Source organism: Hemiscyllium ocellatum, chromosome 10 (genome assembly GCF_020745735.1).
Source record: "Hemiscyllium ocellatum isolate sHemOce1 chromosome 10, sHemOce1.pat.X.cur, whole genome shotgun sequence".
NCBI lineage: Eukaryota > Metazoa > Chordata > Chondrichthyes > Orectolobiformes > Hemiscylliidae > Hemiscyllium > Hemiscyllium ocellatum.
The window spans coordinates 93,870,976-93,891,500 of NC_083410.1; the positions used below are offsets into that span (position 1 = coordinate 93,870,976).

General features: G+C 42.5%; 1 protein-coding gene across 1 annotated transcript in view; it reads left to right on the plus strand.

The window, feature by feature from the left end:
* The window catches only part of adgb (androglobin), a 344,259-nt gene that overhangs the window by 131,179 nt on the left and 192,555 nt on the right, over window positions 1-20,525 (plus strand). The window contains exons 6-7 of the mRNA XM_060831153.1: window positions 16,903-17,042; window positions 18,958-18,971. Of these exons, the coding sequence (XP_060687136.1) occupies window positions 16,903-17,042; window positions 18,958-18,971 (154 nt within the window). The remainder of the gene's footprint in view (window positions 1-16,902; window positions 17,043-18,957; window positions 18,972-20,525) is intronic.

A 20,525-nucleotide genomic window follows, 5' to 3' on the forward strand; every position in this document is an offset into this window, starting at 1 on the left:
GAATCGGAGCTCCATTCCAGTGTATTAGATCAATGTCAGGTTTTTCCCACCTGGTTTGTGTGATGGTCATGAGTGTCTGGACTCCCTATCCATCCCAAGTTTCAGAAATTGAAAAGCCATTGCACAGGAGTAACTGCAGAAATTGTATTCAATATTTTGCACATTATATTATGTTTTGAGCAGAACAATATGAAACTACAAGCAGGAAACTTGACCTTTCTTTATAGTGCTGCGTAACATTAACACAACACCTGGACAGCATTCATTATTAACATATTTGTAAAAATTAGCCATGTTGTAACAATCGTTTACAGTCTAAGTCAACGGTTCAACCCCAACTTACAGTTTGAAGCTCAAAATATTTTCAAATCAATGTGTTCAGAGATGTTATTGCACACCTCTGCGGCAGGTGGAACTTGAACACTTAGCAATTTTAGGTCAAGCTACCCAGGGCATTTTGTTTGCCATATAAATTTATCTTCGAGGAGAAAGTGAGGTCTGCAGATGCTGGAGTATCAGAGCTGAAAATGTGTTGCTGGAAAAGCGCAGCAGGTCAGGCAGCATCCAAGGAATAGGAAATTCGATGTTTCAGGCATAAGCCCTTCATCAGGAAAGGGCTTATGCCCGAAACATCGAATTTCCTGTTCCTTGGATGCTGCCTGACCTGCTGCGCTTTTCCAGCAACACATTTTCAGCTCATATAAATTTATCTTACCAATTCTACACCTACAATGACTTTGAATTGGCTCTATTAACTTCTGTTAAGTCTGGATATAATACCGGCAAGTAGCAATTGTGACACCATTGATGACCCTTTTCATCTAAATAAAAACAAAGTGCTGGAGAAAGTCAGATAATTTGGTGACATGTGTGGAAAGAGAAACAGAGTTAATGCTTCAAATCCAATATGACTCTTCAGACATAACATTTTAACTCTGTTTCTCTCTCCTTAGCTGCTTCTAGATCTTCTGAGTTTTTTCAGTACTTCCTATTTTTATTTAAGACTTCCAGCATCTGCAATAGTTTGTTGAGAGAGGACTGAGGGCAGGAATTAGCTAGGATGGATTTGCATTGCTTTTTGAGGACAGGGTATGCCTGTGTAATTTTCCATGTTGCCAGGTAGATGGCAGTATTGTAGCTGGACTAGGGGCATTGTTACTCCTGGAGCACACATTTTCAGTTCTATTGCCGGAATGCAAATGTTTGCATTTTGTTTATAGTAACCAGTGCCTTCAGCTGTTTCATGGTACCATGTGAGGTGAATTGAATTGGCTTAAGGCTAGTCTCTGTGACACTGAAGACCTCAGTAGAAGGTCAAGATGGATCATCCACTCAGCATTTCTGACTGAGGATGGATATAAATTCTCACCTGATATATGCTGGCCTCCTCCATCATTGAGGATAGTGATATTAGTAGAGTTTCCTGAAAGATCTATGATTTGTGGGATTCCATAGCTCCTGGTATCATATCCTGCTTCCACTGTTTGGCATGCAAATAGTGTGGTAGCTTCACCAGGTTGACACATCATTTTTAGGTATGTCCGGTGATGCTTTTGGTATACTGTCCTGCACTCTTCATTGAACTAAGATTGGATACCTGATCATAGAGTGAGGGATATACTGGACCAGTGAGGATACAGATTATGATTGAATATAATTCTGCTATTGATGGCACTTAGCACCTCACAAAGTCAAATCTTGAGATGCAAGATCTGTTCAAACTTTATCTCATTTAGCTTAAACAACATAGGATATCCTCAGTGTGAAGATCCGGCCTGACTTCACCTCCACGAGGACTGTGTAATAGTCGCTCCTATCAGTACTGTCATGAACAAATACAATAACATGGATGGAGGTAGATTAGAGGGAATAAGGTCAAGAAGGATTCTCTCACCACCTGCCACAGTCTCAATCTAGCAGATGCACCCTTTTGGATTCAGCCAGTAGTGGTGCTGCCAAGCCACTCTTAGTGCTGGATATTGATGTTCCCTACTCAAATACTTTTTGTGAACTTACTACCCTTAGTATTTCCTCCAAGTGCTGTTCAGCATCAGGAGTACTGACACATCAACTGTGAGAATTAGCCAAAGAGATCCTTGACCTGAAGCCATTAGACTTCATGGGGTCCAGTGAAGATGTTGAGGACCCCCATGGCAACTCCTTCCTATCTGTATAATACTATGCTACCAGCTCTGGTGCATCTGTCCTGCCAATGGAGCAGGACTTAATCAGGGATGCTGTTGTTGGTGTTTATAATAGTGTGTGCGTGCGCGGATATAGATGGCAAAGCAGAGAAAGACACAAATCAATGGTTTAATTTGTGCAAGGGAGGGAGATGTAAAATATGTAACATGGGTGTGAACATTTTATATGAATAAATCAAAAAGAATTGCTTACTGATAATAAGTGATTATGATAATATAATAGATTTTGAATAAATGAATCCAAAATTATACAAATGGCTACTGAATTTCAGTACAAGACATTGAACAGTTACTGTATTTTCAAATCCAGGTCAAACAACTGCTTGAAACCAATTTCAGTCCACAGCTTTGAGTGTTTGATGTAAGCTAAAGCTCCTTTGGCATTTAGAATAAACACTGCCAATCAGCTGGGAGTTTGGCCGTGTCATTTCTCATCCATCAGCCTCACTGAGAATCAAATAAACAGAGCAGCATGAGTCATGATTAAGGAAACTGCATGAGCCTGCTTACTTTGACTATCCCATTTCCTGCTTAACTTATTTATATATAGGTAGTTTGTGCTGCTGCACAGGTATTGTACAAAATTTTCAGAAGAATCCTTATTAAATGACAATTTGATTAGTGAACCCACTTAATGGTACTCTTCATGGCAATGTCTCTTGGTTTCAGTGATGATGAGTCACCATAAAGCCAAAATGGAACTAGAGGATAAAGGTTAGATGAATCATGTTAAGTTCTACAGGCAGCTCCTTAGATAATTATTCAGTCTGTGACCTCATGCAATAAAATCTGTGTAACCTCCAGGCTTGGGCTAATAAATCTCAAGTAACATGTGTGCCACGTAAGTGCCAGAAATTAACCATCTTCAACGTGAAAGAAACTATAAGCGGTGACTCTTGACAATCACATGCAAAACAGTCATTAAATCTCCCACCGCAATGACCTGGATGTCACCATTAAACAGAAACCTAACTGAATCAGCTATCTCCACACTGTTTCTACAAGAGCAAGTCAGAGAATGGGTTGTTTATGGCATGTGGCTCACCTCCTGACTTCTCAAAGTCTACAAGGCACAAGTCAGAAGTGTGATGGAATACTGTCCACTTGACCGAATAAGTACAGTTCCAAAACACTTTTCACAATCTCTGCAGAGATAGAACAAAGAACAATATTGCACTGGAATAAGCCCATTGGCTCTCTAAGCCTACACCGATACATTTTGTCCTTTCGTATTAAATCTGTCTCCACTTGCAGGATATATATCCCTCTATTCCCTTCCATGTATTTGTCCAGGTGCTTCTTGAATGCTACTATGCTTCCACCACTTTCTCCAGCAGCACATTCCAAGTACTCACCACCCTTTGTGTGAAAAACATGCCTCTGGAATCTCGTTTAAACTTTCCATTCCACACCTTAAACCTATGTTCCTAGTAATTGACACCTCCACCTGGGAAAAATCCTTATACTTTCCACTCTATCCATGACATTCACAATCTTATAAACTTCTATCAGGTCACTCCACAACATCCTGCATTCCAGTGAAAACAAACCCAGTCTATCCAATTTTTCTTCAGAGCTAAAATCCCCCAGAGGCAATATCCTAGCAAACCTTTTCTGTGTACCCTCTCCAAAGCATCTGCACCTTTCTGGTAGTGTAGTGACCAAACTATAAGTGATATTCTAAGTGTGGCCTAACTGAAGTTCTATAAAGTGAAGAAAGTGAGGACTGCAGATGCTGGAGATCAGAGTTGAGAGTGTGGAGCGGGAACAGCACAGCAGGGCAGACAGCATCCAAGGAGCAGGCGAATCTTGCTCCTCAGATGCTGCCTGACTGCTGTGCTTTTCCAGTACCACACGCTCAACTTTAAAGTTCTATAAAGCTGTAGCAGAACTTGTCTATCCTTATGCTCAACGCTCCTTCCAATGAGGGGAAGCATGCTATAGGCGTTTTTTACTACATTATCTATCCTTGCTGCCACCTTCAGTGATCTGTGAACCTGCACACCCAGATCTCCCTGCATATCAATACTTCTAAGGGTTCTGCTATAGTTAGTTAGACAGATAGTTAATATTTAAAGAATAATTCAAACTCCCAGTTATTTTCTGAAAGAACGATGCCACAAGATTTGCATTTCCAAACAAGTTGGAGGTGATTTCCTCAAATTCCAGGAGCAGCTATTACTGTTTTATATGCTATTGCTTTGTTTTGGAACTTTGGAGAAAAATAAGTCATAAAATGATACTTTTAAAAGAGAGAGGAACAAACAAAGGCAGCATATGGTCTGTGCAGGAGAGAGAGAGAGAGAGAGAGAGAGAAAGAAACCCACACTGCTCTCTGAACCTGTGCAGTTACTGTCTTTGCTGTTGAATTCATGTAATGCTGGACATCGGAGTGTATCTGGGAAAGTTAACAGACAATGAAATTCACAACTGATCTTGGAGGAACCTGTTTGGGAGAGGTCACAGCACAGAAACAGATAAGTAAATGATTTTAAGTATTTCCATACAATAAGTCTGCAGTAGTGAGTAGAGTGGATCCTTTCTTGATGATATGTTTTATTGAGATATGTCTCTTGATTAAACTTAAAATATAAGCCACAAGTATTAAGTTAGCTTGGAGCAGTGTTTGTAGAGGAATAAGATGGTGCTACTTTCTGGGTCTCAGATTGGAAGAAGCAAAAATAGTCCTTAATAGAATGATGTGCTCTTCTTGTCAGATATGGGAGTTTAGGGAGAATTTACATGTTACTGATGATTATATCTGCAATAAATGCCATTGGTTACGAATCCTGTCAGATTGAATGGATTGGTTGGAGCGACAGCTAGAAGCATTGAGGAATTTACAAGAGCAAGGGGGTGTGATGGATGGCAGTTATAGGAAAGGAGGTGGGGAAGGTCACAGATACAGTCACATAGATGGGTTAACTCCAGGAAAGGTAAGAGAGCTAGGCAGGTAGTCTTTTGTGGTGCAGGAGTCTTTTGTGGCTACCCCCATTTCAAACAATTAGGCTGTTTTGGAAAATGTAGGGGATGATGGATTCTCAGGGGAATGTAGCATGAACAGTCAAGTTTCTGGTATTGAGACTGGCTCTAATGCAATGAGGGGTACATCGGGTTCCAAGAGATCGATTATGTTAGGAGACTCCCTAGTTCAAGGCACAGACAGATGTTTCTGTGGCCAGCAGCGAAAAATCAGAATGGTGTATTGCCTCGCTGATGCCAAGATCAATGTGGCTCAGAGAGGGTAATCTGAGGTAACCCTCTTCGCTGTTCACTACACCTCCAATTTTGGTGTCATCTGCAAACTTACTAACTGTACCTCTTATGCTCACATCCAAATCATTTATGTAAATGACAAAAAGTACTGGACCTAGCACCGATCTTTGTGGCACTCCACTGGTCACAGGCCTCCAGTCTGAAAAACAACCCTCCACCACCAACCTCTGTTTTCTACCTTTGAGCCAGTTCTGTATCCAAATGGCTAGTTCTCCCTGTATTCCATGAGATCTAACCTTGCTAATCAGTCTCCCATGGGGAATCTTGTCGAATGCTTTACTGAAGTCCATATAGATCACATCTACCGCTCTGCCCTCATCAATCCTCTTTGTTACTTCTTCAGTAAGCTCAATCAAGTTTGTGAGACATGATTTCCCACGCACAAAGCCATGGTGACCATCCCGAATCAGTCCTTGCCCTTCCAAATACATGTACATCCTGTCCCTCAGGATTCCCTCCAACAATTTGCCCACCACTGAGGTAAGGCTCACTGGTCTATAGTTCCCTGGCTTGTCCTTACCACCCTCCTTAAACAGTGGCACCAAGTCTGCCAACCTCCAGTCTTCCGACACCTCACCTGTGACCATCGATTATACAAATATCTCAGCAAGAGGCCCAGCAATCACTTTTCTAATTTCCCACAGAGTTCTCGGGTACACCTGATCAGGTCCTGGGGATTTATCCACCTTTACCCATTTCAAGACACCCAGCACTTCCTCCTTTGTAATCTGGACATTTTGCAAGATGTCACCATCTATTTTCCTACAGTCTGTATCTTCCATATCCTTTTCCACAGTAAATACTGATGCAAAATACTCGTTTAATATCTCCCCCATTTTCTGCGGCTCCACACAAAGGCCGCCTTGCTGATCTTTGAGGGGCCCTATTCTCTCCCTAGTTACCCTTTTGTCCTTAATATATTTGTAAAATCCTTTGGATTCTCCTTAATTCTATTTGCCAAAGCTATCTCATGCCCCCTTTTTGCCCTCCTGATTTCCCTCTTAAGTATACTCCTACTTCCTTTATACTTTCTAAGGATTCACTCGATCTATCCTGTCTGTACCTGACATATGCTTCCTTCTTTTTCTCAACCCTCAATTTCTTTAGTCATCTAGCATTCATATCTGGATTACTCCTGGTGCTACGAGCTGGTAAGAGTAGGATTAGGAGGATAGAGCAGATGAATGCATGGCTGAGGAGCTGGTGTATGGGAGAAGGATTCACATTTTTGGATCATTGGAATTTCTTCTGGGTTAGAAGTGAGCTGTATAAGAAGGACTGATTGCACCTGAATTGGAAGTGGACTAATATAATGGCAGGGAGATTTGCTCGAGCTGCTCAGGAGGAGCAGCTGGTAAGGGAGGGGGGTGAGACCCAGGGAGATAATGAGGAAAGAGGTCAATCTGAGGCTGGTACAGTTGAGAAAAGAAGCGAGTCAAACAGTCAGGGCAGGCAGGGACAAAGCAGAGAACAAGGTAGGACTGATAAATTAAACTGCATTTATTTCATGCAAGAAGCATAACAGGGAAGGCAGATGAATTCAGGGCATGATTAGGAACATGGGACTAGGATATCATAGCAATTACAGAAACATGGCTCAGGGATGGGCAGGACTGGCAGCTTAATGTTCCAGGAAGGACAGAAAGGGGGCAAGAGAGGAGGGGGAGTGGCGTTTTTGATAAGGGATATCATTATAGCTGTAATGAGGGAGGGTAGTCTCGGAAATACATCCAGGGAAGTTATATGGGTTGAACTGAGAAATAAGAAAGGGATGATCACCTTGTTGGGATTGTATTATAGCCCCCCTAATAGTCAGCGGGAAATTGAGAAACAAATTTATAAGAAGATTTCAGTTATCTCTGAGAATAATGGGGTGATTATGGTAGGGGATTTTAACTTTCCAAACACAGACTGGGACTCCCATAGTGTTAAGGGTTTAGATGGAGAGGAATTTGTTAAGTGTGGACAAGAACATTTTCTGATTCAGTATGTGGATGTACTGACTAGAGAAGGTGCAAAATTTGACCTACTCTTGGGAAATAAGGCAGGGCAGGTGACTGAAGTGTCAGTGGGGGAGCACTTTGGGGCCAGGGACCATAATACTTTTAGCTTTAAAATAGTGATGGAAAAGGATAGACCAGATCTAAAAGTTGAAGTTCTAAGTTGGAGAAAGACAAATTTTGACAGTATTAGGCAAGAACTTTCAAAAGCTGATTGGGGGCAGATGTTCGCAGGTAAAGGGATGGCTGAATAATGGGTAGCCTTCAGAAATGAGATAATGAGAATCCAGAGACAGTATATTCCTGTTAGGGTGAAAGGAAAGGCTGGTTGGTATGGCGGATGCTGGATGACTAAAGAAATTGAGTTAAAAATTGCACAACACCAGGTCATAGTCCAACAGGTTTATTTGGAAGCACTAGCTTTCAGAACGCTGCTCCTTCATCAGGTGGTTGTCGAGTATAATATTGTAGGACACAGAATTTATAGCAAAAGTTTACAGTGTGATGTAACTGAAATCATGTATTGAAAAAGATCTGGATTATTTGTTAAGTCTCTTATCTTTGAGAATGAACATGATGGTTTCATGATTCTTTTGTAATTCATAGAACTTTTTTAAAATTGCATTCTCAAGTTTGCAGATGACGCCAAAATTGGAGGTGTAGTGGACAGCGAAGAGGGTTACCTCAGATTACAACAGGATCTGGACCAGATGGGCCAATGGGCTGAGAAGTGGCAGATGGAGTTTAATTCAGATAAATGCGAGGTGCTGCATTTTGGGAAAGCAAATCTTAGCAGGACTTATACACTTAAGGACCTAGGGAGTGTTGCTGAACAAAGAGACCTTGGAGTGTAGGTTCATAGCTCCTTGAAAGTGGAGTCACAGGTGAAGAAGGTGTTTGGCATGCTTTCCTTTATTGGTCAGAGTATTGAGTACAGGAGTTGGGAGGTCATGTTGCGGCTATACAGGACACTGGTTAGGCCACTGTTGGAATGTTGTGTGCAATTCTGGTCTCCTTCCTATCGGAAAGATGTTTTGAAACTTGAAAGAGTTCAGAAAAGATTTACAAGGATGTTGCCAGGGTTGGAGGATCTGAGCTACAGGGAGAGGCTGAACAGGCTGGGGCTGTTTTCCCTGGAGCGTCAGAGGCTGAGGGGTGACCTTATAGAGGTTTACAAAATTATGAGGGGCATGGATAGGATAAATAGACAAAGTCTTTTCCCTGGGGTCAGGAAGTCCAGAACTAGAGGGCATGGGTTTACGGTGAGAAGGGAAAAAATATAAAAGAGACCTGAGGGGCAACTTTTTCACACAGAGGGTGGTACATGTATGGAATGAGCTGCCAGAGGATGTGATGGAGGTTAGTACAATTGCAACATTTAAGAGGCATTTGGAAGGGTATACGAATAGGAAGGGTTTGGAGGGATATGGGCCGGTGCTGGCAGGTGGGACTAGATTGGGTTGGGATATCTGGTCAGCATGGACGGGTTGGACCAAAGGGTCTGTTTCCATGCTGTACATCTCTATGACTCTATGACTCTAACTGGTGTCATTCGGCCCAGATAATGCATTGAAGGTGTTAGCTCCCTATGTGAGGCTGTCTGTGCCACAATGGTCAAACTGATTCTAATCTAAAAAAACGGATTTACAGAATCTTACATGGATTCATTCAGTTTTTGAGCAAAATAAAATGTCATTCTGCAAGTACAAATTCACCTCACAAACTTATATGTGTGTGTGTGGGCGCATGCATGTGGATGTGTGTGTGAGAGTGGGTGTGGTTATGAGTGTCGGTGAGCATATGTGTGAGTGTGAGTGTCAAGGTGTATAAGTCTATGAGAGGGTGCAGGTCGCTGTGGATATATGTGTAACGTATGAGAGAGAGCTTATGTATGAGAAAGGGTCTGTAGGAGAGTGTATGTGTCTGTAGGAGTGTGTGTGGGGGAGTATCTGTGTCTGTGAGTGTGCGTCTGTCTGTGAGTGTGCGTCTGTATCTGTGTGTAGTGCAGTGGCGTCACCTGTAGTGTGACATGAACCCAAGATCTTGGTTGAGGCCATCCCCATGAGTACTGAACTTGGATAGCGATACCGATCTCACTCTCTCTCTTTCTGTCTCGCACACGTGCATATACACACACACACACACACACACACACACACACACACAGTCTCTCTCTCTCTCGCTCTCTCTCTCTCTCTTATACGTTCACACATAGACTCCCACACTCACACCCGCACACACCCACTCACAGACTTATGCCCCTTTTCACTCACACTCACACATACACACACTATCTCACAGATATTCATAATCACACCTGCCCCCATGCACACACACATATAAGTTTGTGGGATGAATTTATACTTGCTGAAATACATTTTATTTTGCTCAAAAACTGCATGAATCCATGTAAGATTCTGTAAGTCTGTTTTTTAGATTAGAATCAGTCTGAACATTGTGGCACAGACTGTTTCACATAGGGCACCTCACACCTTCAATGTATTATCTGGGCCGACATGATACCAGTTGTTAACGTTCACTTGAGAATATAACTTTAAAGAAGTTCTGCGAATTACGTATGGAAGAACTGAAAGTAACATGTTCATTCTTAAAGATGAGAGACTTAACAAACAATCCATGTCTTTTTTTTAATATATAATGTCAGTTACATCACACTGTAAATTCTGTGACTTATGATCTTATACTCCACAACCACCTGATGAAGGAGCAGCGCTCTGAAAGCTAGTGCTTCCAAATAAACCTGTTGGACTATAACCTGGTGTTGCGTGATTTTTAACTTTGTACACCCTGTTCAACACCAGCATCTCCAAATCATAAAGAAATTGAGGGTTTCATTAAGAAAAAGAAGGAAGCATATGTCAGGCATAGCCAGGATAGATCGAGGGAATCCTTAGAAGAGTATAAAGGCAGTATACTTGAGAGAAATCAGGAGGGCAAAAACGGGACATGAGATAGCTTTAGCAAATAGAGTTAAGGAGAATCCAAAAGATTTTCACAAATACATTAAGAACAAAAGGGTAACTAGGGAGAAAATAGGCCCCTCAAAGATCAGCAAGGCAGTCTTTGTGTGGAACTACAGGAGATGGGGAAGATACTAAACGAGTATTTTGCGTTGGTGTTTACTGTGGGAAAGGACATGGAAGATATAGACTGTAGGGAAATAGATGGTGACATCTTGAAAAATGTCCATATTACAGAGGAGGAAGTGCTGGATGCCTTGAAATGCATAAAAGTGGATAAATCCCCAGGACCTGATCAGGTATACCCTAGAACTCTGTAGGAAGCTAAGGAATTGATTGCTGGGTCTCTTGCTGAGATATTTGTATCATCGATAGTCACAGGTGAGATGCTGGAAGACTAGAGGTTGGTAAACGTGGTGCCACTATTTAAGGAAGGTGGTAAGGACAAGCCAGGGAACTATAGACTGGTGAACAAGTTGTTGGAAGGAATCCTGAGGGACAGGATGTACATGTATTTAGAAAGGCAAGGACTGATTAGGGATAGTCAACATGGCTTTGTGCGTGGGAAATCATGTCTCACAAACTTGATTTTTTGAAGAAATAATAAAGAGGATTGATGAGGCCAGAGCAATAGATGTGATCTATATGGACTTCAGTAAGGTTCTCTATGGGAGACTGGTTAGCAAGGTTCGACCTCATGGAATACAGGGAGAACTAGCCATTTGGATACAGAACTGGCTCAAAAGTAGAAGACAGAGGGTGGTGGTGGAGTGTTATTTTTCAGACTGGAGGCCTGTGACCTTTGGAGTGCCACAAGAATCGGTGCTGGGTCCATTACTTTTCATCGTTTATGTAAATGATTTGGAGGTGAGCATAAGAGGTATAGTTAGTAAGTTTGCAGATGACACCAAAATTTGAAGTGTAGTGGACAGTGAAGAAGGTTACCTCAGATTACAACGGGATCTTGAACAGATGGGCCAATGGACTTAGGATGGAGTTTAATTTAGATAAATGCAAGATGCTGCATTTTGGGGAAGCAAGTCTTAGCAGGACTCATACACTTAATGGTAAGGTCATTGGGAGCATTACTGAACAAAGAGATCTTGGAGTGCACATTCATAGCTCCTTGAAAGTGGAGTCGCAGGTAGATAGGATAGTGAAGAAGGCGTTTAGTATGCTTTCCTTTATTAGTCAGAGTATTGAGTACAGGATTTGGGTGGTCATATTGCGGCTGTATAGGACATTGGTTCGGCCACTTTTGGAATATTGCTTGCAATTCTGGTCTCCTTCCTATCAATCCTTTCTATCCTTCGAAAGAGTTCAGAAAAGATTTACGAAGATGTTACCAGGGTTGGAGAATTTGAGCCAAAGGGAGAAGTTGAATAGGTTGGGCTGTTTTCCCTGGAGCATTGGATGCTGAGGAGTGACTTTATAAAGGTTTATAAAATCATGAGGGGCATGGGTAGGATAAATAGACAAAGTCTTTTTCCTGGGGTGGGGGAGTCTATAACTAGAGGGCATAGATTTAGGATGAGAGGGGAAAGATATAAAAGAGACCTAAGGGACAACCTTTTCACGCAGAGGATGGTACCTGTATGGAATGGGCTGCCAGAAGAAGTGTTGGACGCTGGTACAACTGCAACATTTAAAAGGCATCTGGATGGGTATATGAATAGAAAGGGTTTATAGGGATATGGACTGGCAGGTCTGACTAGATTGAGTTAGGATATCTGGTCGGCGTGGACGAGTTGGACCAAAGGGTCTGTTTCTGTGCTGTACATCTCTATGACTCTAAGAATAAACCTTACTGTACAATTTAGTCATTTTATCTTGTAATTACTTAAATTTTAAACTTTGTTTTAGTTTTTCCTTCCACCCAAAAGTTCTATTCTACTTTACAGAGTCTTGAGGATTCATTCACCTCTTCTGGATCCAATCAAATCTGTCTCACAGTTCATCAGAATTCACTTTAACTTCTCCTCAGTGTTCCAGCTTCAAGGCCTCAATTGTATAACATCCCCAGCTAACACATGAGGCCTGCTTCCCACTGGTTGATAATTTTAAAAATCAGAAACACCCTTGGTTTCTGATAGTCCTCTGCTTTTGGATCCAGTGCTTAAACATCTCTGACTGCTGGCAGGCATCTCTCTTTGGGCCCCAGTGATTTCCGAACACAAATTGCCAACTTCCATCATAGGGTGGAATTAGGGTGCAAATCTTCCAGTCATGTTTACCATCAAAAACTCTATGTCTTCAAACTGAAAATGAATTCCCACCCACATTCCATGTGATTAATGATAGCATTTTCATTTCCTCTGCTTGATGTGCAAACTTGTCTTACATTTATTTGTTTTCTTGACTCCCAGTGACATGCACACGACGCAAGACCAAAGCTGCAATTGACCCGTGTCTGTGATATTCATGGATTTATCAGTTTTGTTTTTACTTATTAATTTGTTGGATGTGGGCATCACTGGCTGGCCAGCGTCTATTGCCCATCCCTGTTGCCCTTGAGAAGCTGGTGGTGAGCTGCCTTCTTGAACCACTGCAGTCCATCTGCTGAGGGTTGACCCACAACACCATTAGGGATGGAATTCCAGGATTTTGACCCAGTGACAATGAAGGAATAACGATATAGTTCCAAGTCAGAATGGTGAGTGGTTTGGAGAGGAACTTGAAGGTGTGGTTTTCCCATATACCTGCTGCCCATGTCCTTCTAGATGGAAGTAGTTGTAGGTTTGAAAGGTGCCGTCATAGGATCTTTGGTGAATTTCTGTAATGCAAGTTGTAGATAGCACACACTGCTGCTATCGGTGGTGGAAGGAGTGGATGCTTGTGCATGTGGTGCCAATCAAGTGGACTGCTTTGTCCTGGATGGTGTCAAGCTTTTTGTGTTTTGTTGGGGCTGCACTCATCCAGGCAAGTGAGGAGTATTCCATCACACTCCTGACTTATGCCTTGTAGGTGGTAGGCAGAGTTTGAGGAGTCAGGAGGTGAGTTACTCACCACAATATTTCTAGCTTCTGATCTGCTCTTGAAGCCACTGTGTTTATATGGTGAGACCAGTGAGTTTCTGGTCAATGGTGACCCTCAGAATGTTGATAGTGGGGGATTCAGTGATGGTAATAACATTGAATGTCCATGGGCAGTGGTTAGATTGTCTCTTATTGGAGATGGTCACAGCCTGGCATTTGTGTGGTACAAATGTTGCTTGCCACTAATCAGCCCAAACCTGGATATTGTCCAGATCTTGTATTTGGATATGTACTGCTTCAGCATCTGCAGAGTCGCAAATGGTGCTGAACATTGTGCAATCATTGGTGAACATCCCCACTTCAGACCTTGTCATAGAGGGAAGGACATTGATGAAGCAGCTGAAGATGATTGGGTCTAGGACACTACACTGACGAACTCCTGCAGAGATGACTTGGAGCTAAGATGACTCAACTCCAATAACCACACCATGTTGCTATATGTCAAGTATGACTTCAGCCATTGGAGAGTTTGTCCCCGATACCCATTAATTCCAGTTTTGCTAGGCCTCATTGATGCCAAATTTGGTTGAATGCAGCCTTGATGTCATGGCCTGTAACTCTCACTTCACCTCTGGAATTCAGCTCTTTTGTCCATGTTTGAACCAAGGCAGTAGTGAGGTCAGGAGCTGAATGGCCCTGGTGGAATCCAAACTGGGCATCACTGAGCAGGTTATTGATGAGCAGGTGCTGCTTGACAGCACTGTTGATGACACTTTCCATCACTTCACTGATGATTGAGAGTAGACTGATGGGACAGTAATTGGCAGGGTTGGATTTGTCCTGCTTTTTATGTACAGGACATACCTGGGCAATTTTCCACATTGTTCGGTAGATGCCAGTATTGTAACAGTATTGGAACAGCCTGGCTAGAGAAACGGCAAATTCTGGAGCACAAGTCTTCAGTACTATTCAGTACTGTTGCCAAAATGTTATCAGGGCCCCGAGCCTTTGCAGTATCCTTGTCACCAACTGTTTCTTGATATTGTGTGGAGTGAATTGAACTGTCTGAAGACTGGTACCTGTAACACTAGAGACTGCTGGAGGAGGCCGAGACGAATCATCCACTTGACACTTCTGGCTGAAGATTATTGCAAAAGCTTCAGCCTTTTCTTTTGCACTGATGTGCTGGAGTCTTCCGTCATTGAAGATGTGGATTTTTGTGGCACCTCCTCCTGCAGTGAGTTGTTTAATTGAGCACCACCATTCACAACTGGATGTGGCAGGACTGCAGAGCTTAGATCTAATTCATTGATTGTGAGACCACTTAGCTCTGTCTATCACTTGCTGCTTATGCTGTTTGGCATGCAATTAGTCCTGTTTTGTGCTTTTACCAGATTGATACCTCATCTTCAGATATGCCTGGTGCTGCTCCTGGCATGCCCACCTGCTCTTTCCATTGAACTAAGGTTGAACCCTGGTTTGATGGTAATGGTTGAATGGAGGATATGCCGGGCCATGAGGTTACAGGTTGTGCTGACTGCAATTCAGTTGATGTTGATGGCCCACAGTACATCAAGGATGCCCCATCATGAGCTGTTCAGTCTATTTGAAGTCTGTCCCATTTAGCACAGTGGTAGTACCACAAAACACAATAGAGATTATTCTTAATGTGAGGGCAGGACTTCATCTCCAGAAGGACTGTGTGGTGGTTGCACTTACCGATACTGTTGTGGACAGATGCATATGCAGCCATCAGATTGGTAAGGATGAGGTCAAGTATATTTTTCCTTTTTGTTAATTCCACTACCACCTGCCAAAGACTCAGTCTAGCAGCTATGTCTTTAGGACTTGACCATCTCGATCTGTAGTGCTGCTGCCTTGCCATTCTTGGTGGTGGTCATTCAAATACCCCACCAAGAAAACATTTATTCCACTTGCCATCCTTGCTTCCTTTAAGCATTGTTCAATATGGAGGAGTACCGATTCATCACCTAAGGGAGAATGGTACATGGTAATCAGCAGGAGGTTTCCTTGCCCATGTTTAACCTGAAGCCATGAGACTTTATGGGGTCCAGAGTCAGTGATGAAAACTCCCAGGGCAACTCCCCCATAACTGTAGACCAATGTGCCACCATCTCTGCTAGGTCTGTCCTGCCAGTGGTACCAGACATATCTAAGGATGGTGATGGTGGTGTCTGGGACATCACCTGTAAGATATGATTTGTGAGTATGGCTATATCAGGTTGTTGCTGGACTCGTCTCTGAGGCAGCTCTCCCAATTTTGGCACTAGTCCTCAGATGTTAGTGAGGAGGAATTTGCAAGGTCGTCAGGGCTGTTTCTGCCATTGTCTTATCCAGTGCCTAGGTTAATGCCAGGTGATCTGTCCAGTTTCATCTATTTGAGACTTTGCAGTGATTGGTACAACTGAATGGCCTGTTTAGGCCATTTCAGAGGGCAATTGGGAGTCAACCACATTGCTCTGGATCTGGAGATACATGTAAGGATGGCAGATTTCCCTAAAGGACATTAATGTTAGTAAACTAATACTTAACACTGGAGCCCCCCTGGGGTATGTACTCAGCTCCCTACTGTACTCACTGTATATCCATGACTGCATTGCTAAACACCAGACTAATACCATTTACAAGTCCGCTGATGACACCACCATAGTCAGTCGAATCTGATATTCCATGAATGGATTAACATAAATTAAAATATTTTACAGAGTCACCCAAATTGACTTTTCTCATTTTAGTCTACCTGTGAAAATAAAGAAAAATTAAAAGACCCAGTCTCTACAAAATTAGAAAGAAAAAAAGTTTTTTTTAGTAAAAGTGACTATAAAAGGTTGTCATTAAAATCCAACTGGTTTGTTCATGAATTTTTTGGGAAGAAGGTCTGCCGCTCTTATCTAACCATAAAGCAACTTGATTCCTTCTTAATTTGCCTTCCAATCTAAAGGCACACAGTTGTACCAATTTTTAGCTCACTACTAAGAGCAACATAATATGCCATTGCCATTGCCAGTAACACTGACTTCTAGAGAGTGTTTTTATTAAAACACAGAGGGAGGGAGAGTCAGTCACAGATTGTTCTGATGCATCATGATGGCAGGCTCACAGTGGTAGCAGATTTATTTCCTGTTTCTATGACTGCATGTAATGGAATAAATGGCAAGAATTAAAAGCAAAAAGAATGTGGTCAAATGATTAATCCTCTTTGTACTAAATGCCAAAGGAGATCAGTTACCAATACTTGGTTGCATCTATTAGATTGAATACCGCCATGTGATTTGTAGTCACAGTGCCTCATCCTATTCATTAAAGGAATCACTGGTGTCGATCAGCTGTGGGTCCCATGCACAGCAGGCAAGCTACAATATGTTGTGTTGAATTGTTATGGTGTAGTGGACTCATCTGTTAACTATATTTCCAGTTGACTGTCGGTCTTCCTCTCTCCTCTCAGGGGTGCTGGCGCAAGATCACAGTGGATGATACTATGCCCTTCAACAAAAATGGTAAACTGCTGCTTCCATCTTCAACCTGCCTGGGCGAGCTTTGGCCAATGTTGCTGTCGAAAGCTCTCATAAAGCTTGCAAGCATTGAGTATGTTAAAGCCATTTCTTTGAGGATGGTTATTAGCAATAAGTTGAGCATTTTAATACTTAAAACTTGTGTGTACTATCACAAAAATGTCTCTCCCTACCTTCCAAATTGCACTGAAGTGAAATCTGCAATCTACTGTACATTCTATAATCATTAAAGATGGAATTTTCTATCACACACATTCTACTTAGAATCATAGAATCAAAAACACAAAAGGAAGACACTCAACTCATTATACCTGTACTGGCTCTTTGATAGAGCTATTTGGTCAATCCCATTTTCATCTTCTTTCCCCGAAGCCTTGCATTTTTATTTGTCAGGTATTTAACCAATTCCATTTTGAAAATGCCTGTTGAGTCTGCAACATCTTCCTTCTTTGGAATTGCATGATATACAAAGTAACTCTTCTTCAAACCCATGTTGCCATTTTTTCAAATTTTTAAATCTGTGACTCTCCTGACATTTACTCTGTCAGCTGGGGATTTGGTTCTGGGGAGAGGGGAGATTTGGAAACTAGTGAAGTTGATCTTAGAGTAGGACGAAAGGTCGACACAACATTGAGGGTTGAAGGGCCTGCACTGTGCTGTACTGTTCTATGAAATATGGGAACACCTGGGATGTCCTGGAGAGGAATTGATCCTCCTGGGAGCAGGCATGGTGGAGACAGAGGAATGGGGATTAAGGGATAGCGTTTTTACGGCAGTAGGGGGAGTAGGAGGAGGTGTAGTCAAGGTAGCTGTGAAAGTTGATAGGTTTAAAATAGATGTCCGTGTTGAGTCGGTTACCGAAGATGGAGTCGGAGAGGTCCAGGAAGGGGAGGGAAGTGTCGGAGATGGTCCATGTGAACTTGAAGTCAGGGTGGAAATGTTGGTGAAGTTGATGAACTGATCAACCTCCTCGTGGAAGCATGGGGTGGTGCTGATACAGTCATCAGTGTGGCAGAGGAAAAGGTGGGGGGTGGTGCCGGTGTAACCATGGAAGATGGACAGCTCCACATATCCTGCAAAAGAGGCAGGCATAGCTGAGACCCATATACGTGACCATATCTACCTCTCTGGTCTGTAGGAAGTGGGAGGATTTGAAGGCGAAGTTGTTGAGGGTGAGGACAAGTTCTGCCAATCGAATGAGTGTGTCATTGGAGTGGGACTAGTTAGGATGGCAGGAAAGGTAGAGATGGAGGGGTGTAGGCCTTTACAATGGGGAATGGATGTGTATAGGAACTGGATGTCCACGATGAAAATGAGGACCTAGGGGCTGGGAAATCGAAAGTCATAGAGAAGGTGGAGGATATGGGTGGTGTCCTGAACATATGTGGGAGTTCCTGGATCAAGGGGGACAGGACGGTGTCAAGATATAGGGAGATGAATTCAGTGGGGCAGGAGCAAGTGGAGACGATAGGTCAAGTGGGGCAGTCAGGTTTGCGGATTTTGGATAAGAGGTAAAACTCAGCCGTGCGGGATTGGGGAATTATGAGGTTGGAGGTTGTGAATGGGAGATTCCCTGAGGTGATGAGGTTGTGGATGGTTAGGGAGATGATGGTCTGGTGATGGCAGGTGGGGTAATGGTCCATGGGGTGAAAGGAGGAGGTGTCCATGAGTTGGCCTCTGGCTTTGGTGAGATGGAGGTCAGTGCACCATACTACCACTGCACCACCCCACCCCCACCCCTTGTCAGCTGGTTTGATGGTGAAGTCCATCTACTAAAGTGCATCATCTTATATTTATCAGGGTTAAACAATTATCTGCCACTGCACTGCCCATCTGACCAAACCATTTATATCCTCTCATAACCTAACACTTCACTCTTCAGTGTCAACCATCCAGTGAATCTTTGTGTCATCTGGAGACTTACATAGTATCCCCACCACATTCTCATCCGCATCACTTATTAATGTCACAAACACTAAGGGTTCAAGCAGTGATCTTTGTAGTACGCTGCCGCATGCAGGGATCCAGTCACAAAAACAATCTTCTCCCACCATCCTCGGCCTCCTATCACTAAGCCAATTTTAGATCAACAATTTACCTGGATCCCATGAGCTTTTACCTTTATCAGTTTCCCATGCTGAACTTTGTCAAAAACCTTGCTGAAATCCATATAAATAACATCTACTGCTCTAGCATCGTCCAAACACTTGGTCACCTCCTCAAAAGATTCCACCAGATTTGTTAGGCATGACCTCCCTCTGCTGGTAATGCTGACTGTCCTTGTTCAACTCTTGCCTCTCTAAATGGAGATTTTTTTTTCATTCACTATTTTCTTCAAAAGTTTCCTTACCACTAATGTTAGACTCATTGGAATATAGTTCCCTAGTCTATCTCTATCAGCTTTCTTGTAAACTGGAATCACATTAGATGTCCTGCATTCCTCTGACACCTCCCCTGTGGCTAAAGATGATTTAAAATGTGGGTCAGGCCTTGAAAATTCCATAATTTTAGTATAATTTTAATTTAATTGCCTTTATAATATCATGTCCATCAATTTCCTGTTTCCTGCTGAATTTGTTTAGGCAAAAGTGGGTCCTGCAGATGTTGGAGATTAAAGTCAAGATTAGAGTGGTACCGGAAAAGCATAGCAGGTCAAGCAGCATCCGAGGAGCAGGAAAATCGATGTTTCGGGCAAAAGCCCTTCATCAAGAATTCCTGATGCCCGGAACATCGATTTTCCAGCTCCTCGGATGCTGCCTGACCTGTTGTGCTTTTCCAGCACCACTCTAATACTGAATTTGTTTGTCTGTTTGTGTCAGAGCATGATCATTATATTCTTACATATTTTAACCTGATTGTTTAGTCTATATGTTAATTTTGTCATGTACGTTGCAGTGCAATTCAGTTTTTGAGCTGCAAATGTGTTTCTTGAATACAATGTCATGCTATTAAAGTGTTTGCAATTCTCAAGAATATAATCCCAATTTCTCTAGTATCACTACATAACTGAAGTTGTCATTCACTATTGATGTTTTAGTACACCTCTTCAGCATCCTCTCCAAGGCCACTTCCTTAAATGTGGCGTCCATATTTGATTTATAGGTCAGCCAGTAGGCAGCATGGTAGGACAGTGCATTGACACATCATATTACAGCATTATCTGTTATCAATATCTGTTGGTAGCATTTACAGCCAGTGTGTGCATTGAAATACCACCACCCACATTTTAACACTATCTGGATCCTGAAGGTATTGGATTTTCCTGCAAGGGATGCAGCAGAGTCAGAAGTGTGCAGGACGTGGCTACAGCAAACATTACTCATGCAGTGGCCTGACTTCCAGAAAAAAATTACTGTAGGTCTGAGGAGCCAGTTACAGTTTCCAAAAATGCATTTCTGCTCTTCACAATTAGTTCTTCGAGGCCTTGTTTTGTAAAAGACTTCCGTATTCCAAGAATGATCTAGTAACCTACTCTGTAAAACAGTCACAAGGTTAACAGGGCTGAAAGTGTATAAGACTGAACAGGCTGCTGTTCGTTTATCTTAGAAAAGAGAAA